The following is a 22,640-nucleotide window of genomic DNA, read 5'->3' as shown; positions in this document are numbered from 1 at the left end:
TTTCTTTTTTTTTTGCCTTTATTCTATGTGTGTAACTATTTTTCTTTTTATTCTTGTATGGATTATTTGTTTTTAACTTTCACTAAATATTTTTAAAATGAACTTTTGGACTGAGAGATTTCTTTGACACGCGTCTTACCCGTGCCTGACTACAAAGACAATCAAGAATGTCATTAAAGGCACATAAAGGACATGTCACATTAGATGACTTCCAGCGAGTTTCAATCGTAGCTTTCATCTATACAATCATAGTCAGTCACAGGCAGTCAGCCAAGTGGTCCCGTGAAGACGATCATCTAAAGTAACAAACCCAATGACTGACACCAACAGTCTGTGACTAACTACAATAAAATCAGTTGGGATGTCCACTTTGGTTGGAGGTTTAGGCTCTTTGAGTGTGAGAGCTGAGAAGCAATGAGTGTTCAGATGGCACTGCAAGGCATAAAATGTAACAACCAGGAATAAGAAACATGCGTGTTTGAAACCTCACAAACAGAGGAGACACTCCTCTGTCTGATGTCTCGTGTTTTATGTACGGAAGCAGAATGAACAAGAAGGGTTATTATTATTAACCCTTTGTACGACTCCGGCTCTGTCAGGATATCACATTAAGGGTGAGCACAACTCTACTGAAGGATGGACTACTGTGTTCAGTTCTGTAATCTGATATGGTGCAGCGACGCTAATCAGCAATTCTCACCCCACAACAAAAAGCAATGTAGTGTGACATCAGATTAAGGGACACGAGTCATGAAAGATGTAGCAGAAAGCTGAAGGCAGTTGATGGATGCAATCATCTCTGGGTAAACACTATCTAAATCTTCCAAGAGGTAACAGCATATCTGTATTAGCAAGTGCTTCAAAGAAAAGAGCGTCCTCTGCACTCTATTTATACAATTCATCGATTAGATTACAACTCAAAAAAGGAATTCATTACAAAATCAGAAAACCTTTTACATGATTGGTTGCACTCAGTTGCTGACGGGATATGACAAATGTTAATACTTTAAATAATCACAATTAACCCCATCCATTAGGTTGATTAATAATCCCATTAGCCTTAGGATGTACATGACTTTTTAAATGTATATTATTATTTTTATTTTAAGATATGTGTTAATGAGCGTTAGATGTTTTACGTTCATCCTGTTCTCTCATGGTTTGTCAAACAGGGGTCTCATTTATAATCCAGCTGGGTACATCAACCGGAAATTTAGTACTACGCATTACAATAGAACAATGATTATACCTTAAATTGTAACATCTTCTCTTGTTTTATTTATATATATTTTTGCTTCAACTAAAATGCATTTATCATAGTGAATAATAAAATAACAGCTTCAGCCTTTAAGCATAAGCTCAGAAGGGAATGAGACTCAGCGTATGCTATGTGCACATCAACTCTTACACAGCTCAAGTTAAACTCAAATAATTATAAAACTAAATCCGAGATGGTCTAATTAATATTTGCTATTAGCCGTCCCTCGCAGCTCCACCCGCGTAGTAGTGAAACAGGACAGTGAGGAGTCCCCCCCCGCCTCCCCACTCCTGACATCACGCTACCCCCACCCTCAGACCTGTGGACGAAAACTCAGACCCGACAGCAGGTGCGGTTATAAAGCAGCTTTATTTTCAGAGTCACGGTGAGAAGAGTTTCAGAAAAGCAGACAATCAAATATACATGACAGCGTCAGGGCTCTTCTGAACCCCGTCTGTTGGGTGGGGTCCAGTTTTATACCCCTAGAATGCGTGATTTAATATCATTATAAAATGCAACAGTCAACACATTTATTATACACAAACCTTGAGCCCCTTCAACGCCCCTTGTGCAACTTGATTTCTTGGCCCCTTTTGCTATGGCGTTCAGATGTAAGCTAAGGGAAAACGTGATAAGGCAGACTCATGTGTGGAATGCTCAGACCTTGAGTCCTTTGCCGTTCATCCCGGCCAACACCCCCAGGCCGCCAGATGGAGCCCTCCTTGCAGCGTAGAGGTGCCCTGAATGCCAGCAGGGAATTATGGACAGTGGACTTTTAATGCACAGCCCTGCTGGATACCATGGGGGCTGCCAGGAGTCGCTGCAGGGAGGCCCAGGGACTATTTTCCCTACACCCCGGAAGTACATCCCAGTCACATGGACAGAAAAAATGGCGTGCTTCCGGGATGAAGAAAAGGAGTTTTTACCTGACGCGGAAGTGATAGAAAGTCACATGGACTGAGGGACAAACATTTCCAGGTCAAGGACTATAAAGGACTCTGGGAAACCCAGACAGACGAGCTGAGTTGGGAGGCAGTGTGGCTAAGCGTCTGTGAGAGTGGAGGATTGGTTATTGTTTATTTGATTATTGGAGTATTGTGGAGAGGAGGGTGCTTTGTGCACTTTATTATTATAATAAATATTCATCTTTGGACTTTTACTAGGTGTCTGACATGTGGTCTGAGGGTTCAAGGGAGCGAGAGAGCCCTAAACTGTCACAATATACACAAGGGGGCTTCACCCCCTGCTCGCTTAGCTCACCAACCCCCGGGTTTAGTGAACCAGATATACAATTTAAAGAGATTGTTATTTTCATTTCATTCATTTTCATTCATTTTTTATTTCTTGATATTTGTCAGTAATAAAGCTGTAGTGAGTGAGTGAGTTATTCCCCATCCCCAGGGGGCGCACTTTAAGTCAGCTGCCTCTTGTGCCGTGCTGCATGATCTGTAGGTCGATCATTTAAAAGCCTTTACAGCAGCTGTACTTTTGTCTGACTTCCTTGTCTTGCAGGACGTTAAAGTGTCTCCGAGAAATTGTTTGTAAGTAGGGCGTGTCATGAAAAAGTCACCGTCTCACAGGTCTTGCTTCCTAAAGTTGCAATATCTAGTCTCGCGTGATGTCAAAGTTTCTCTCCGAGATGATCACGTCTCGACCCAAATGTGTTTTATATAATAGATAGATATATAGTGTTTTGACTTTATATATCGAGGTTTCATGAAGTCCACATCTGAGTGAGTGGCAAAGTAGCTCATCACCTCATGTCCAAGGTTGCTGATTTTTTTTTTTTCTTCACATCTCGTAAAGCACTTTGAGTTACATGTAGAGTATGAACATTTGCAATAGAAATAAATGTTTTAGGCGGCACGGTGGCGCAGTGGTAGCGCTGCTGCCTTGCAGTTAGGAGACTTGGGTTCGCTTCCCGGGTCCTCCCTGCGTGGAGTTTGCATGTTCTCCCCGTGTCTGCGTGGGTTTCCTCCGGCGCTCCGGTTTCCTCCCACAATCCAAAGACATGCAGGTTAGGTGGATTGGTGATTCTAAATTGGCCCTAGTGTGTGCTTGGTGTGTGGGTGTGTTTGTGTGTGTCCTGCGGTGGGTTGGCACCCTGCCCAGGATTGGTTCCTGCCTTGTGCCCTGTGTTGGCTGGGATTGGCTCCAGCAGACCCCCGTGACCCTGTATTCGGATTCAGCGGGTTAGAAAATGGATGGATGGATAAATGTTTTAGTTCAGTTGGGGGTTTCACACCCTTGTTGAAATAGAGAATTGGAGGAACTCACCTAGATGTCCTGCAGAAAGACACCGTGCACAACTAAAGTGGTGTTGGAGGAGACTCCAGTTCGGAGAGCTAGTGGGTTATGGTCAGTTAAAAGTGCAAGGTGAGTGCTCAAAACTGTCCAGCAGCATCAACAGAATTATCAATGTCCAACAGTTCAGAGTACCTTGTTGAGCAAGATGTCATCTCTAATAATTGACACATTCAACAGGACTGAAGACCCCCAGTGGGTCACCTGTAACCGATCTAAAAGAAAAGAGAGGACTAATAACTGACAGACATGCATCAGTCTCTTCAGGTGGGTTACCATCCCATTGCTCATGTAGGAGACCTCCATGGGCAGATGGGTAAGAGTGGGAGTGGATCCAATTGTTATTGTCACAAAAAATGCTCAGTTGTTTTGGATCTTGCACTTACTGCAGAATAAGTAATAAAAGGTTATCAGAGCCCCTTAAGCTCTCCAGTTTGGGCCAAAGGTTCAGAGTAGGAATAATTGAAAATAATCACCAGTTCAGCTGTCCTGAATCCCACCATACATTATGGAAAGCAGCTGCCAAAGGTCCAAGGGGGTTAGGTTAAGAAAGTCATTGATGGTCCTGATGAAGATGTCTGCAGGACAAATTAGGATCTTAATCACCTAATTTTAGGATTTTTCAACTCTGAAGTTATCTCTTCACAGTCTTTGTATGTCTTAGTTTGACACCTGAAGTTGTGCTCTAAAGTAAAACTTATTTGATCAATTTTAATAAACACCCAGCCTGTTCTTGCCTTTTATAATGGAGGTGAAGATTACTGTTGTCCTAATGTTAAAAAAGGCCATAAACTTACCAAATATGTTCACTTTGAAGTTGCAAAGGTTTTAGTTTAAGAAAATGTGCCTTCTACATTTCTGAAGAATGCCTGCTTTAGGAATATGGGGTACCGACCCTCCATGATTTTTTTTATTTTTTGTGATTTTTAATCCTTTAATCGCCATATAAAATTTCTTGTATTAGGAATTTGTCATTTTTCGCATACCCCAACTTACTTGCCAGAGAGTAACCTTCAAGTTACCAGCCCAGATCCTTTAGCCAGAGAGCCACCACTCCTCCTTCTACCAACTACTCAGCCACTGTTAAGCTGGAGTGAAAGCTTGGTCCACATTGCCAGCAGTTCATTATACTCAATTCTGGTGCGTGTCGGACTCCACGAGAGCCGCCATTTGTGATCGATTGTGGTCATGATTTTTATGGACAGAATTTCAAGACTCAGCCAAGGAGTGAATGGTGTCCACTTCAGATCTCTGCTTTTTGAAGATGACGTGGTCCCACTGGCTTCATCATGCTGTGACCTCAGGTGTTCACTGGGGTTGCTAGTAGTTGAACGTGAAGTCATCAGGATGAGGATCAGCACCTCCAAGTCTGAGGTTATTGGTCTCAGCTGGAAAAGGGTAGAGTGACCTCTCCAGGTTGGAGATGAGGTACTGCCTCAAGCAGACAGGTTTGTGTTTCAAAGTCTTGTTCATAAGTGAGAGAAGAAGGAAGCAGGAGATCAACAGGTGGATCAAAGTAGTGTCTGCAGTTATACTTGTGTTGTACCGGAGAGTCATGATGAAGACAGAGCTGAGCTGAAAGGCAAGTCTCTCAATTCACTGGTGGATCTACATTCCTGACCTCCTGAATGGTCACAAACATTATGGAGTGACTCAAAGAACTAGACTGGGGATACAAGCAGCATAACTGATTGCCTGGGCTCAGCAATTGAGATAGGATGAGGAGCACAAACATCTAGGAGGAGCTCAAAGTAGAACTGCTGCTCCTCCAAATTGAAAACAGCAGGTTATCAGGGTTTGGGTATCTAATTAGGATGCCCCCTGAACACCTCCTTGGGTAACTGCTTCAGCCATACTCAACTAGATGAGACCTCCGTGCAACCCCAGGACATGCTGGAGAGATTATATCTTCATGGACTGGGATCACCTAAGTGTCCTCCTGGAAGAGATGGAGGAGGCAGCACATAAAAGGGATATCTGGGCATTTTTGCTCAGACTTCTGCTCTTTTGACCAACACATAGTCAAGCGTCAGAACATGAATGGATGAATGGACAACAAATGGTTTAGTCCATCAGTCCATTAAAGGGAGAAAACTTGCCAATAGACGGTAGCAGGTACACAGTGAGGTCCTCACTCTCTTCATTGCATTAATGTCAGGGATGTTACAAAAACAAGGAAGTTGGATTAGAAACTCAGTGCCTGAATTTTGACACCAAAGCTCGCTGACTGTTTGGGTCAGAGACAAGGAGCCATTTCTTTCCTTTGAGTTGTGACTTATGCTCTTATGAATGAGAACTTCAGGTGGAATGAAAGTAAATCTTAGTTTACATATTTTACATTTTCTCAGTTCTTATATGTGTGTTAAAAGAATCCGTTCTGACTGAAAGGTTTTGGGCACTGAGTCTTGCAAGCTGAGTGCATTGTAGGTTGATTGCTTTCAAGTAGTGACACTTATCGAGCAGGGAGTGTGAGGAGTCTTGCAGATAAAAAATTGGGATTGGTCTCCTCTCGACTTGCTCATATACTTAGATATGGGGATGGATATTTGAGGAGTAAACCGCAAGACAATGATTATATTTTTTTATTATGTACATTAAAGAGCCATCAACAACAAATCAAATTAATAATATCCATCCATCCATTATCCAACCCGCTATATCCTAACTACAGGGTCTGCTGGAGCCAATCCCAGCCAACACAGGGCGCAAGAAAGGAACAAATCCCCAGGCATGGTGCCAGCCCACCACAGGGCACACAGATACACCAAGCACAATTTAGGACCGCCAATGCACCTAACCTGCATGTCTTTGGACTGTGGGAGGAAACCCACACAGACACGGGGAGAACATGCAAACTCCACGCAGGGAGGACCCAGGAAGCGAACCCAGGTCTCCTTAATGCGAGGCAGCAGCGCTACCACTGCACCACCATGCCGCCCAAATTAATAATATATTGAACAATTATTATAAAACTAAATTTGAGTAATCAGATTAAAAAATAATCAGGTAAAGTAGCACTTCTGGTTGATGGATTTGGCCCAAAAGTTGATTGAAATCTACGTTTTGTACCTAATTCTTGTATGCAAAATTTGGTAAACCTAAGTGAAAGTGTACCGAAATTATAGTGTTTGCATACACACACACATAAATCAAAAAAAGTTTTTTTCGGACGCAGGGAGGTCTAAAACATCGAGATTCATCAAAATCTTGAAATCAAATTTTTGAACAATTCCAATACTTTCCCTATACTTCATATATAAGAAGGAAAAAGGAGGCGCTGATCAAATCTCATACACACTGTGCCAAAAAAGTGGACCTCACTGATCTGCTGCCTGTGTGGGACCTCCTATGGTGAGGGTTAGGAGGACTGGCTGGCCTGATGGCTATTATTCTGGCTCACAGCTCCTGCCATCACTGAAAGAAAGGAACAGAGATGGTCAGAGCTGGTTCTTCCTAAGGTGTTTTGTTGGTTGCACTTTTTATTGCTTTCCTCCCTTTACCTCAAGTGAGTATGTCCTGTTTTGTTTGTGTTTTGTTTGTTTGGTATTTTTTTCTCCTTATTGAAATACTTATTATACTATAATGTCTATTGCTCTTGCCTTAACACACAGAGCTCATGGTGCTCACCAGCTGCATTTGAACTGAGGAGTGTGGGAGCAGAGAGTTCAGGACAGGCCATGTTTGAAAGTCCATATAGTGTGTCCAACAAGTTGTTTGTGGTGGTGTTTTGTAGCAGTGATGTGAACGGCTCAGCTCATTCAGAGAAGGTGAATGCAAACCTTGTTCAGTTTCCCATCAGTCCTGCTTCTTATCATTTGGTCTTGGCCTCATTGTCGAACTGTCGACTTGTCTTTTCACCTGCTCCATTTATCCTTCCTGAGCTAAATCCAAGATGCCTGAGATTTGCCTTCCATATAACAGGCAGTCGCTGGACGCTTGTAAATCTTCGCTAAAGGGAAATGAGACAAACGTATGATAGAGGTGAGGTCCTGTCAGGAATTTGGTAAGGGGTCTTTGATTTGCCTGCCTTTGGGTCCTGGTCATCTTGTCAAATTATTGAGTACATCTGAGATTTTTGGTCTGTTGCCTTGTTTTCTGGGCTGCACATTTGCCAAGTGATGTGGCTCTTCTTTGATTTCAGTTACTGACCTCTTATCTGTTTTTATGACTATTGTTTTTCAGATTTGGCTTCCAATCTCGTCTCTGTGTTTAATCTTTGCCGTGTCTCTTTCTTTTAAACTTCTGCCTTCAGTCTTTTTGCCTTCTGGGTTTTTGATGCATACCTGTGTTTTTGGACTCTGTTTTAAGATCACAGACTATTAAATGTTTTAAATCCACCAGTGACTCATCTTCTGTGACTACTCGCTCTATCAGAGTTATTTATTGCAGCACTTTACAGAGCGGTGCTTTGTGTTCACTCATCCTCTTTGTCTGTGTCAGCAAATGTACAATGAATGTTCCTGCTTCTGGGAGCTCATCACGCAGGTCCTCGTCCTTTTCATCTGCTTTGTCAACACCAAAATTTGATGAGAAACTGATGTCTTAACATGTCTGACGTGTAAGAGTTTGGTTGTTAAGGTTTATCAGAAACGACAGGAGTCCTCTAGTCTGTTAAGATCTCTCTGAGATCGTTGAATGAATTTGTGATCCAACAGAACATCATCTGTAATGGCAGTGGGGGTCTTTGATGATTTCTCAAGAGGTCCCACTTTATCCCAAGCAGTCTGCTCAAATGAGACTTCAGGTGGGGCTTGTGGGCATTTTGGAGTTTGAGAGAATTCTTATTCATAACTGGAGTTGCAAATCTTCACATTACTCATTCAGTAGCAGGATCTTTTTCCAAAGTGGACTCTTTTTACATGGGAATGTGCAAATCATAAACCTCTAAGATAAGAGTGTGTAGCTGAGGAGGACGAAAGGACTCAGAAAATCTAATGAAGTAAAATGTATAATTATGTAGACAATAATAGTAAAATTAAAATGATCTTAGGTGGAAACTACTAAATCCAAAGTAAAACAGTAGGCTTAGAAAAAAAATTAAGTCAAAGTATAATTTGCTATAGCTACTTAAAAAAAAAAATATCAATTAATCAGTTAGTAAATATCCTCAAATATCCATGCCGTGCATTGGAAAATATAAGCAGAATAAACATAGCATAGATTTTAACTATCAAAAGACATATTAACGATAAATAAATTATATACATGTCTTAGAGATGGAGGATATACTGTACTTTATTTGGCAATTTCATTTTTAAAAAATGTAGACCTAATCATGTCTATATAATAATAATAAAAAAATTATAAGAAAATCTAAACAAAGCACACAGCAGCCTTATTGGTCTCAACTTGTTATACTTGAGATGATTTAAATGGCGGTGCACGTGTGTCTGTTGCTTATGCCTGCATGGACACATAGCGGAGTGGCGGTCTGAGCAAATCTCCATCACACGTCACACACGCCCCTGTTACAAAATATTTAAAATACTAAAATGTGATATCTGTCTCTTTCATGAAGCAAATTACAGACAGCAATTCAACTTTCAAATCAGTTAACTAAGTCTCATCTGAATGTTACGCTATGCATACTAAAACGAGTACCGAGATGGCAAGATCGAGACACACACCGAATGCGAGTTAAGCCCAGTAATGGTTTATTTCACAACAAATCTTAGTCTTCTAGTAGAGTGATCCTTTGCTGTAAAAGCCATGTAAGCCGCCCCATAACTGACAGTCACTTCACTCGACAGGCTATTCCACTCTCACAGTGTCCCTGATCGTCATCTAGTGTTACATGTGGTGTCTCTTTCCCCGTCATCCTTGTTCTCATCTGCAGGCCTGTATTTATAATGCCCTGTGAGTCTCCACCTGCTTTCTCAGACTTGTAAAGTGTAATGAGGTTCCTGAAACGCAGAAATCAGCACACCCGTGAATACCCGGTTGTCAATCACCTGTCCAGCCCTGCCCATCTCTCAGACAGCTGTTCTCTTTGCGCCTTGGTGATTGATGCCCAGAAAGACCTGCTCCTCCAAACCAAACCTTTTTGCCAGTCATCTTGTTGATTTGGTGGTCCTCTCTTGAAGTGATATTACTGACCGAGCACACCATAACGGTTATCACAGAGTCATCGAACATGTAAAGGATTTCAATTTACATTTTTAGCAAATGTAGGCCTAATCATGTCTATATAATAGTAATAAAAAAAATAAATTATAAGAAAATTTTAACAAAGCACACAGCAGCCTTACTGGACTGAACTTGTTATACTTGAGATGATTTAAATGGCAGTGCACGTGTGTCTGTTGCTTATGCCTGCATGGACACATAGCGGAGTGGCGGTCTGAGCAAATCTCCATCACACATCACACACGCCCCTGTTACAAAATATTTAAAATACTAAAATGTAATATCTGTCTCTTTCAAATCAGTTAAGTAAGTCTCATCTGAGTGTTACGCTGTGCACACACTGAATAGGAGTTAAGGCCAGTAACAGGTACGTTTATTTCACAACAAATCTTAGTCTTCTAGCAGAATGAGCCTTCAGTGTAAAAGCCATGTAAGCCGCCCCATAAAACTGACAGTCACTTCACTCGACAGGCTATTCCTCTCTCGCAGTGTTTCTGATCGTCGTCTAGTGTCACGTCTTCCTTGTTCTCATCACACAGGGCTGTGTTTATAATGCCCTCTGAGTCTCCAGCTGCCTTCTCAGAGTTGTAAAGTGTAACGAGGAAGTTCCAGAGGTTCCTGAAACGCAGAGCTCAGCACATCTGTGAATATCCAGCTGTCAATCACCTGTCCAGCCCCGCCCATCTATAGGGTGACAATGCCTTCTACTACAACACTGTTTAGAACTTCTTAAAATAAGAAAGTGCTCATTTAACCACAATTAAAATGGATAGACAAACAAACTTAAAAACACATTTTCTGCCATTTAGATGTTTTTAATGATATATGTGTCCGTTTTCATGAAGATGACTGACTTACTAGCTGATTTAGACATCCTAGGGCCATCCTGTTGGAGTTGTGTGCTGAATTGGGGTCAACTTTACAAAGAACATCAGACAGTATCACAACTAGAAAGCAGATGGATGGATGGACTAAAATCGCAGTGCAACTGACTTAGCATTCAAATGCACAATGAAAAACAAATTTCTATTGACTTCATTGTCCTGCTTCTGAGAGTACCTAACATTCCAACATCAAAATAGTCTAAGTGTGATTTACCGATGGTCAAACATTTCTCTAACTTTAAACCAATTTCTGTGTCAAGTTTCTGTTTTATGAATCCCGAATTCTGCTTTAGAAATGGCTTATGTATGTTTTCCAAGCCCAGCAGTTGGTTGGTTTTCCTTCTGAGTCACAATGAACCTGAAAACCTGAGAGAGAGAGAGAGAGAGAAAGACCCCATTTGACTCCTGAACACCTTTACCTTTAAATGCTCTTCTAGTTTATTACTAATATAAATGTTGTGACAGATTTGGGTTTGCTCGCACCCTTGTACCCTCAGACCACATGTCAGACACCAGGTAAAAGTCCAAAAGATGAATATTTATTATAATAATAAGTGCACAAAGCACCCTCCACTCCCAAATACTCCAATAACAATCACAATAATCAAATCCTCCAATCTCCCAGATGCTTAGCCACCCTGCCTTCCAACTGAGCTCGTCCGTCTGGGATTTCCCACAGTCCTTTATATTGCTCGACCTGGAAGCGTTTCACCCTCTCTGTCCATGTGACCTGGAACACTTCCGGGTCAGATAAAAAATCCTTTTTTCTTCACCCAGGAAGCACATCGTTCTCTTTGTCCATGTGACTATGACATACTTCCTGGGCGTAAGGCAAATAGTCTCTGGGCCTCCCTGCAGCGACTCCTGGCAGCCCCCATGGTATCCAGCAGGGCTGTGAATAAAGACTCCAATGTCCATAATGCCCTGCTACTCTTCCGGGCACCTCCATACTGCAGGGAGGGCTCCACCTGGCGGCGTGGGGATATTGGCCGGGATGAACAGCCGGCCATACATCACAATGTCTAGCTAAGTCAAGCTGTACCACTAAAAGGTGGATGGCAGGCTTGTTATCACCCTTCAGTCCCTCGTATGCAGGATTCATTAAGCCGACTGTTCAGAGAAGAACAAGATGACTTTAAAAGTCACCTAACATACAAAAGAGTCACTGCGGTCAATTGTCTAGCAGGGGGCTTGTTTATCAAGAAGCCCAAGCTTCTTGTCAAAGTCAAAGTCAAAGTGAACTTTATTGTCATCTCAACCATATACAAGTATACAGATAGACGAAATTGCGAAGCTCAGGGTCCAAAGTGTAACAACATGATGTGCAAATAGTAAATTAAAAATAGAATAAAAAATTTTAAAATTTATAATTAAAACACAAACAAGACAAGACATTGTGCAAAGATAGGACAAACAAGTAGCAGCAATATTGATGTGTAAGATATGTAATATAATAAGTAAATAAATAATAAATAATAGATATAGATAATACAGAAATTATCAGTGTATAATAAAAGTTGTTTAAGACGTGTGTAAACAATGACAGGTCCGAATGTTTCATAAATCCTTAGAGGTCAGTATGAGATTTTCAGTTCTTAGCTGGATAGTGGTTTTCATGTATAAAAGTTCTGTTTTTAGTGGTGGCTGAGGCCGTGTGGAAGGTCTCAGGGGCAGCCTGGTGTTAAGGAGTCTAACAGCTTGGGGATAAAAACTCTCCTGCAGCCTCGCAGATTTGGCTTTGATGCTGCAGTATCTTCTCTTGGATGGCAGAAGTGTGAAAAGTCCATGTGAGGGGTGTAAGGGGTCCTGCACAATGCTGCAGGCCTTGCGGACACAGCGTTTGTAAAATATGTCCTGTAGTAAAGGGAGAGGCACCCCAATAATGTTCTCTGCTGTCTTCACTATCCTTTGCAGGCGCTTGCGGTCGGATATGTTGCAGTTGCCATACCAGACAGTGATGCAGCTGGTCAGGACACTCTCTATGATGCCTCTGTAGAACATGGTGAGGATGGAAGGGGAAAGACGTGCTTGATTCAGCCACCTCAGGAAGTGTAGTCTCTGCTGGGCTTTCTTGATTAGTGATGAGGTGTTATGTGTCCACGTAAGTTCCTCAGTTAAGTGCACACCGAGGAACTTGGTACTCCTAACAATCTCCACATCTAAACCGTTGATGCTGAGCGGGATGTGGGCAGGACGTGATTTTCTGAAGTCCACGATTATCTCTTTTGTTTTGTCGACATTGAGAGATAGATTGTTGTCTTCACACCATGCGGACAGCCATTTCACCTCATCTCTGTATGCTCTTTCATCATCCCTGCTTATCAGTCCCAGCACCGTCGTATCATCCGCAAACTTGATGATGTGATTGGTGTTGTGCGTGGCCTTGCAGTCGTGAGTCAGCAGGGTGAAGAGCAGTGGACTAAGCACACAGCCCTGCGGTGCTCCAGTGCTCAGTGTGATGATGCTGGAAGTGTTGTAGCCAGAAGTCCAGGATCCAATTGCAGAGGGTGGTGTTTAGGCCCAACCTGCTCAGTTTTACAACCAGCTTTGGAGGGATGATTGTGTTGAAGGCAGAACTAAAGTCTATGAATAGCATCCTGACATATGTGTCTTTTTTATCCAGATGAGTCAGGGAGATGTGAAGGGCAGAGCATATGGCATCCTCAGTTGACCTGTTTGAGCGGTATGCAAACTGAAGAGGGTCAAGGGAGGCAGGGAGATTAGTCTTTATGTGTGACATGACTAACCTTTCGAAGCACTTCATTATGATTGGTGTGAGTGCAACTGGTCGGTAGTCATTCAGGCATGTCACTGATGACTTCTTTGGCACTGGTATGATGGTGGTCGACTTGAAGCATGCTGGGACTGACGACTGGCTCAGAGGTGTGTTGAAGATGTCTGTGAGGACACCAGCCAGTTGACTTGCACATTCTTTGAGCACAAGACCAGGTATGTTGTCAGGTCCTGCAGCCTTCCGTGGATTGACTCTGAATAGAGTCCTCCTCACATCTGTTATGGAGAGACAGAGTGCTTGGTCAGTGGAGGGAGGTGTTTCTTGTAACCCCAAACTAAACTCTGGTTAAATCTGAGGGACAAAATAAAGCACTGGCTCTGTAACTTGAAGGGTCCTTGTTTTGATTTGATTACCAGAGGCTGATGTTTCCTTAAAAGTCAGGTATGGAGCTGGATGATGACCTACACTACAAGGACTAAGAGAGCTGTTCTCTTTGAGCCTTGGTGACTGATGCCCAGAATGAGTTCTAAACATTCACTCCTCCAAACCTAAGCTTTTAGCCAGTGATTGAGTGCCTTCTTAATCATTTTGTTGAATTGGTGGTCCTCTCTTGAAGTGATGTTACTGGCCGAGCACACCACACTGGCCATCACAGAGTTGTAGAACATGTAAAGGACGTCACTACTCATATTAAAGGAGCAGAGTCTGCTCAGTATAAAGGGTCTGCTCTGCCCTTTCTTATATGGCTCCTGTGTGTTATGAGACCAGCCCAGCCTGTCCTTGATGTCATTCCCTCATATTGACTGTGTGAATAGATGAGGCCACTAGTTAGGACTGAGATAGGTGGTCATGTCAGACTGAGTTCTGATCCCTAAGCCTCCCACAAACCTGTATTTTTGAATTTTCATGTTTTCTCTTTCCACTTTCCACAGGTTTAACAGAGAAGTTTCCTAAAGTACTGAAAACATTCTCTCATGAGGATCTCCACAAGATCACAGAGTTCTACAAGCCCTACCTGACTTATGTGATTGAATATGACATCACGAGTATCCTGCAGAACTTGGTCACCAAGAACATCCTCACCAATGATGAGGCCAAGGTAGGTGTGTCTCCCTGTCAGTATGAGGCACAGAGAACTGAGCAGAGATGGTGAGCTCATGAAAATCATCTGAGACTGCCTGACCCTCCATAATAGAACCTCCTGACATAGTAAGGTCATCAAACCAGACTGACCACTCTTCTCTGCTCACCCAGCGGTCTTTTCTAAGCTTGTCCAATGGTCACTCATTTGTCTTTTAGAGATTCAAAGCCAAAGAAGAATCTGAGGGGCGAGCAGGGTGACATAACGAAAATGGACAGGGTGGTACTGGTGAGCCTGTGGGAGGCGCTGGCTGAAGAACTCGTGAGATTTCCGTCACCAAACCTGACAAGAATACTGGAGGAGGTGACAGAGGGCGGTGAGTTAAGGGGGTCTTGTGTTACAGAGAAACACTGAATGTGTAGAAATCACAAAAGGAGACAGAGCAAGAGAGAAACACAGGAACATAAAACACAACATTACTGTCTGTAGGCCACTGGACACACAACTGTCTGGTCTGTCATTTACACCGAGACACCTGCTTGGTGACTGTCAATGCCAACACTTCCTGCAGTTTCTCAGATTTTCTCTTTTATGTATCTAATAGTCTTTAAAGGGGTCAGTGGTCCCACCATATTATTTAGTAACTGGTGTGCTACTGCTACCTATGTGCCACCAGTCATGACCTCACATTTGGCTGACATGTCTCCCCATCTGTACTCTATAAACCTACAGTCAACCAGGAAGATCAGTAATAATATTTCTTTATTTCTTTAACAGGAAGTCACTGATTCTGTTGTTTTACGACACCCCTGATCTCAGCACACCCCTCAGTTCAGTGTGTGTAAACATGAGCTTTAGATGTCCCCAGATGCTCACACTCATGTTCATCCATGTTTGTTTCTTCAGATTTTCCCCCACAAATACCCTTGAAGCTCATTGTTCCCCTGAGGCCTCAGTAAAGAGTTTCTGCTCTCCTCAGCTTGATAAACGCACAATACTGTATGTCTGCTGTTCCTATTGCTGTCCAGTGTGTTATTTTTGGGTCTTCTTTCCTGTACAGTTAATTTCAGTCTCACAATATGGACACACATTGGTGGTTGGCTCTTTGCTTTCAAACATTAACTGTTCATTGTGGCCAAACAAAGTCCACGTTAGCAGCAGTCTGTTAGTTTTTTATGTTTTTCTGGTTGTATACCTCACTGTACAATTCTGTATACTTTTGTTAATCTGCCCCTTTACTGCTGTAATTGTCTCTTCTGTCTCTCTTATTGTCTCACCAGGACCTGACCTCTTGAAGGACATTCAGGCCAGTCTCCAACCTGCTCTCATTGACGTTCGTATTAAAGGTAAGCCACTGGTCTTGTGTCTCAGGTCATCAGCTCCTCCAGGACTCTGCTCCTCAGTTAGAACATCAGAACAATTGTGACAAGATCAGGACAGTCAGCTCAACAAGCTCTCTAATCGTATTCACCTAATCTTCTGAAAAATATCATTGTCAGCTTTTGGAGGGTCCAAAAGTCCTACACTACACAACAGTGCTTGGTCACTTTTTCCATGCGTCTGTTGTTCTCTCTGTGGTGAAAAATATTAACATTTGTGTGACATTTACACTCATCAAGTTTCCATTTAATGTAATAAATTCCGTCATCCATGCAAATTACTTTAATAACTTTAAAAAGTTAAACTTAACTCTTAACATCCTCACCTTCATCTGCTTAAGATAAAAAGGTTCAACTCCTCAAGTCTCTCCTTAAAGTGCCGACCTCTCAGTCCCGAATCAGCCTTGTTGATCTTCTCCGCACTTTTCGTTAGTGCTATGACATATGTTTTGTAACCTGATGACTAAAATTGCACACAACACTCCAGATGAGGCGTCTCTCGTGTGTTATAAAGCTTTAGTATAAACTAACGCGACTTGTACTCCACATATATATAACGTGGCATCCTGCTAGTCTTATTTATGGCTTCTTTCCACTGCCTCGATGACCATTTCACTTCAGTTCCCAGCCCTTTCTTGTAAGGGGCACATTCAAGTTTCAGACCTCCAACTCTGCATTCAAGTCCAACATTTTACTTTCTCCGTGTAATACTTTACATTTATTTACATTCAGTTTTCACAGCCACCAATCTGCCCAGTTTGTTATCATCATCAAACTGCAGTGGCTTATTTTTTATATTCTTGTCCTGATCGTTTCTTTATGTCAAGAACAGCAGCCCTGACACTGACCCCTGGAGGACACCATTGTAAATGTGATCTAATTCTGATGAGGTTCCTCTTCTAACATCTCTTTGAATCAATTCTGTACCCACTTGCAGACCATGCCCTTAATTCACACTTTGATTACAGCTCTCTAGTCATCTGCTTTTGTTGCTTCTTCAAACAACTTCACCCTTCTAGTGAGGCACGATCACATCATCTGAACCCATCCTGACTGGTCAGTGACACTCCTGGTCTTCATATGTGCTGCTGTGATCCCAAGGATGCAGTTGCTCTTATTGTAATACATCATGAAGAGGCTGGCCCTGAAAGACCTCTGACCCCTGGTTTCAGAACATCTGGATCATCTGCAGTTTGCCTATCAGACACAGATAGGTGTGGAGGACACTCTGATCTTCAATCTACTCCCACTTGGACAAAGCTGGCACCACAGTCATGATCATGTTCTTTCATTTTTCCAGTGCCTTTAACACCATTATTCATCATTGACTGGGGAAAAAGGTAATGGCTTTGTATCTTGATGCCCCCGCAGTCTCCAGGGTCATGGACTTCCTGATTAAAAGACAGCAGTTTGTGAGACTGAGGAACTGTGAGTCAGAAGTTGTGGTGTGAATACCTCAGGAAACTGTCCTGTCTCCCTTCCTGTTTACTCTCAGCACAAAGGACTTTCAGTACCATATTGGCATTAGCCAAGTACACATATTCTTAGATGACATCTCCATCATAGATTACATTATTAATGGAAACAAGTCAGAGTATAGGAGGATTATTGAGGACCTTGTCTTGTGGTGGAGGAAGAAACCACATGTAGCTCAACACCAGCAAGACAGAAGAGTTGGTAGTGGGCTTCTGGCTTGCCAAGGAGCCTCTGGGACCATTCACCCACCTGAGGGTGGTGGAGGATGAACGTGGAAGTGGTGCAGAGCTGTGTACCTGGTGGAGTTGGAGGGCACTAAGCAAGAAGACATGAAGCTGGAAATGCTGCCAGAGGGGCTTTTTCAAAGTACTAAATGAAGTGTCTAAACACTTCTATTAATGAGAGATTACAGTTTTTGATTTTTAGCAAATTTGCAAACTTTTCTGAAAACATGTTTTAATTTGTCACTAACTGAAATACCCAACATTGCCAGGGAGGAAAATATTGTTTTTTTTTTTAATTGTTTGAGAAAAATAAAAAAAAAAACATAACTTTAAAAAAAAAAATTAACAAACAATGAAGTTTCACTAATGTGCTTGTCCTGCGGTCTTGTATGTATGGACGCTCAGAACCTGCCAACTCTATTTAATTTGAAAAGCAATAGACGGGCACGTTGGTACTCAAACATAAAGAATCCTGCCAGTCACCTCCAGTTCACCCTCTGGTGGTCTTTCTGAGTGTCCACTGGATGATAACATGCATACAAGACCACAAGATCACCCCACCCTACCCAGAAGGGGGTGGGGTAGGGTTGATTTCACCCTGCAGTATTTTTAGTTAACCAATGAGAAACGTGTACCAAGTTTCATGAAAATCACTCCAGCCATTCAGAAGTGATGCTGGAACATAAATACATACATACACACACACTCATACATTGACTTTTATATATATATATATATATAACATTATGGCTTACTGAGTGTTGATTGATAGGCATAAATGCCTAATATATCTGTTTAAAATTAAATCTTTAACATAATAATATTTGCAGAAAGGGATGGAGTCAGAATACTTTCTCAATCCTCTGTTCAGTTACACTCAACTACTCATACAGTTTACTTGTATTTTTTTTACTAAATGTAAGGCCAGTAATTTCAAAGTGTAATACAATTATCATTGACTCTTTTTCTTTCAGATAAAAACTTCTGAATTCTGTTTTGTCTTTGTTTTTATACTGTTTAATGTTTTAAACTGGCCTTTCCTAACCTGTCAGCTACCACCCAACTACTGATCTTTGAATTAGCTACTTACTTATAGAGTATGTCCTACCCAGCACCCCCCAACACCCTCACATTGGTGTCCCTCTGGTTCAAATGCATCTCATCATGGCGCCCCAATGCCCCATAAACCTGTGCCCTTCTATCCTACTCCAAGACAAGCCATGCGTTTAGCTTTCAACTCTCCACAGTCTTATCTGGACAGGTTTATTGCACAGTCAGATCTTCATAGAAAACCACCGAGTCAGTTCTACTTATTAGTTTGGCACTCAACGCCATAATTGTTGAAGTATCTCTGTGCCCACACATTCGTCTTCTGATCCAATATGGCCGAAGACAACTAAATCTAACCTTACTCTTTTCAGCAGCCTGTTCACCCTTCCAAGGAGGTGTCCCAACTGTCCATCAGGTAGGCGACACACCATACAAGAGTCTGACCACACAAGAACACAAACCTAAATCTCAATCCCGCTAATGGTCGAGCACAACACTATCACTGCTCCTATCTTTTTTTCAGGGGACTGGTTTTCAAGTGACTCGTTGGGGCTCCTCCATCCTTCCTACTACCTTTAAATTGTTAGAGTCATTGTCAAGCTCTGCCAGGATTTCAAAATTATTGGCAACTTCCAACTGTGGTTTGTAGCCCTTGGCCAGTGTGTACCTGTAGCCTCATATGTACCGCATGTGTGACCATGACATGCCTGTTTCTACCTGCCTGCTTGAACTCTCCTCCCAGGTGCACTCTATCCCCCTAAAATACAGCTGGGTAAGATCTGCCAGTTTCCTACTGCACCACAGGTTAGCCACATCATCCTCAAGTTCAGTGACCGGGACTGCAAGGTGTTAGATAAGCTGGCATCTCCCACACATGCAGACACCTTGGGAGCAGGCCTCATCAAAGTCAACATCCAAAACATCACACTTTTTTTTCACAAGTTCTCTTTTTCACTTTCAGGCCTCCATGAGACACACAGAGGTGGAGTGTCTGAATCTACAAGAACTCTGGAGGATCAGACTTCTCCTGGAGATCCATGCACCAGAGCTGTGGGCTTTGAGACTCGATACACAGAGCTGATGGTCATCAAACAGTACAAAAGGGATTACAATGAGAGACAACATGAACTTCAGAAGATGGGAAGAACTCATGCAAAGCTAATAGAGGAGCAGACAAGAGAGAAATGTGAGCGAATCTGGTTTGAGCAGCTTTTTAGGAGGAGTGCTGGAAGTGAGACAGACCCTCACGTTGTGGTGGTCAGTGGGGTGGCTGGAATTGGGAAGACCACCATGGTCCAGAAGATCATGTTTGACTGGGCCAGAGGCACTCAGTATCAGAGGTTTGCATTTGTGTTCCTATTTAAATTCAGGGAGCTCAACCTACTAGACAAAGAGACAGAACCACAGATGCCCCTGACCAGGCTGATTGTAAGACACTATAAATATCTCAATGACCAGAGACTGAGTGAAATCCTGCAGAAACCCGAATCTCTCCTCTTTATATTTGATGGACTGGATGAGTATAAACACAAACTGGACTTCACACCCAGGAAGCTCCCCTCAGACCCACATGAGAGCTTTCCTGTCCACATCCTGGTCTCCAGCCTGGTCAGAAGGACATTACTGAAAGGCTGCACAGTCCTGATAACAACCAGACCAACAGCCCTAGAGATCCTCGACATGGAGAGAGTTGATCGATTTGCAGAGATCCTGGGGTTCTTCCCTGAGCAAAGGCTGATGTACTTTAAGAAGTTCTTTGGTGATACTGATCAGGGCTCTGAGGCTTTTCAGTATGTGGAGGAGAACGCCATCCTGTGCACCATGTGCTTTAACCCCTCGTACTGCTGGATTATCTGCTCTGTGCTGAAGAGCCATTTCATGACACCTGAAGAAGAGCGAGGAGCTGCCCCCAGAACTGTCACTGAGCTCTTTGTGATGTTTCTTCACAACATCCTCACCAATCATAGACGAGAAGCCAAAGACCAGCGAGAGATTCTGGTCAAACTTGCAAAGATGGCTTATTATGGGGTGGCTAACAAAATTCTTGTGTTTTATGAAAAGTTTGAGATGTCCACCTTTGGTCTCCAGTCAGTCCTGCCCTCTCCATTCCTCTCAGGGTTCCTTAAAGAAATCCTTCAGAGAGAAAGCACTCTGGAGCACACGACATACACATTCTACCACCTCACCCTGCAGGAGTTCATGGCCGCCTGCTCCTTCTACCTCGATCCATCGGTGGGCATTGAGGAGCTGCTTGAGAAGATGGACTTGTGTAAAGATGGCCGGTTTGAGATTCTTACTCAATTTTTAGCAGGACTGGCCAGGCCATCTGTGTTTAAAACACTGGGGGGAATCCTGGGGGAGTTTGAGAGGAAAATGGCAAAGCAGATACTGGAGTGGGTGAAGAAGAAAGCTGAAGGGGTGCTACAGGGTGAGGTTAGAAGTAAAAGCTTGCAATTGACATTTATGAAAGGTAAACGAGATAACAGTAAAGCTCTACGAGTATGTCAGTGGCTCTATGAGACTCAGAATAAGAGATTAATCAGAGACGCCATTGGGAAGGATTTAAAGATGGACTTTAGTAGGATGACTTTATCTCCTCTGGACTGTGCTGTGCTGGGCTCTGTCATCAGCTGCTGTGGAGAACTTGAGGAGCTCAACCTGTCAAACACAAACCTCACCTCACAGTGCATCACGAGACTGACGCCGGGGCTCATCTGCTGCAGACGTGTCAAGTGAGTAATAAAACCTTCATGAGTTTAGTTTGACTGTCTGTGGACACAGAGGGGTGACATTAGTGTGTCCATCAGGGGTGTCAGGCCTACAAATAGATGAGGGTCCATGTCAGAAAATACACTGCTGTGTTCCACAGTGCCACCTGCAAGCCACCAGAGCAGCTAAATAACAACAGAAATACGACACAAATAATAATTTATATTTGGCTTGTTTTAGTGAATCTTTCAGCATACAAATTCACCATTAGAACCTCTTTGTGATTGATTGTAACTTTGCTGTTATTGTTAAACATGTCTGCACATTTGTAGGTCATTTTACAATTTATGTGGTGGATTATTATTAAAGCCATTTTCATTAATAGATGCCAAAACAGTAATAATAGTCACAATAAGTAGGTTACAAACTTCTAGCATCTTCACTTTTGTCCAAAGAAACTTACAAGTCATAACAGGACTCTTCATCATCATGGAGAGCATGAAATATTAAATACAACTCGTGTCCATAGAACAGTGTCAAGTGATGGGGACACAAGCTGTGCGGGGCCTTCATCAATAAATAAACTGCGGTGTGTATCACGGTAGGAGATTAGCGAGCAAAACACTCCTTAGCCCCCTAAGTGGACGTCAGCAAGCAGGTGGCAGGGTCTGAGGTCAAAGATGCTGGTCAAAGAAGGCACAATACTGTAAGTCTCATTATTAATTAGTACAAATGTAGCAACAGGTTCATTGCATTAAAATACATGAAGAACATTTTCATCACTAGAAAAATACAAAAACTACTCACTTATATTACCTAACTGTAACATACCAAACCAATAAATATTCACCTGTTGCACTCACTCAGATCAATAACTTGGAGGAAAAAAAATAAAAATTACCTCATAACTCATCAATAACTTCATATTGGTGTCCAACATCATTAGCTGTGTCATTCATGTGCACCCCAGGTGTATGTGTAGCCCCCCAGCCATGTAATACCAAATCACAGTGTTGCCCCACTTACAACAGGCTCACTAATTACGACAAACAAAGTAAACTTCTTTCCAAAAATAAATTAAATAAAGATCCCACTACTAAATCAAGGTGGTCTTGTTATTTACAGCCTCACAACCCACAAACTGAAGCATCTACTCTCGATAAAAAAAGTTGTGTAATGTAGTGTAATGTTTTTAAGTGATATTTTCAGGCAACACTCATTTTACTTTAAAACCGTAAGTCATATAATCTATATTTAATTCACTAGGGCAAGACAACCATGGAAAGCACGCCGGAAGAGGTGTGGATTCACTAAGCCGTCGACAAGTGAGACACCTATGGCGCAAGCAGGAAGGAGCCACGCCCACCAACTCCAAGACCATTGGATACGACGACAACTCGCAGAGCCACACCCAC

The 22,640-nt window shown here is 42.5% G+C and overlaps 1 protein-coding gene across 4 annotated transcripts in view; it reads left to right on the top strand.

The window, feature by feature from the left end:
- LOC120533500 (NACHT, LRR and PYD domains-containing protein 3-like) overlaps positions 1-22,640 on the top strand; it is a 42,413-nt gene that overhangs the window by 11,627 nt on the left and 8,146 nt on the right. For all 4 annotated transcript variants that reach the window (XM_039760403.1, XM_039760404.1, XM_039760402.1 and 1 more), the window contains exons 3-6: positions 14,239-14,405; positions 14,606-14,763; positions 15,668-15,733; positions 19,478-21,248. In XM_039760403.1, the coding sequence (XP_039616337.1) occupies positions 14,341-14,405; positions 14,606-14,763; positions 15,668-15,733; positions 19,478-21,248 (2,060 nt within the window). In that variant the 5' untranslated portion in view covers positions 14,239-14,340. The remainder of the gene's footprint in view (positions 1-14,238; positions 14,406-14,605; positions 14,764-15,667; positions 15,734-19,477; positions 21,249-22,640) is intronic.

This window comes from Polypterus senegalus, chromosome 8 (genome assembly GCF_016835505.1).
Source record: "Polypterus senegalus isolate Bchr_013 chromosome 8, ASM1683550v1, whole genome shotgun sequence".
Classification (NCBI taxonomy): domain Eukaryota; kingdom Metazoa; phylum Chordata; class Cladistia; order Polypteriformes; family Polypteridae; genus Polypterus; species Polypterus senegalus.
The sequence above is the reverse complement of the archived record's forward strand: the minus strand, read 5'-3'. Positions and strand labels throughout refer to the sequence as shown.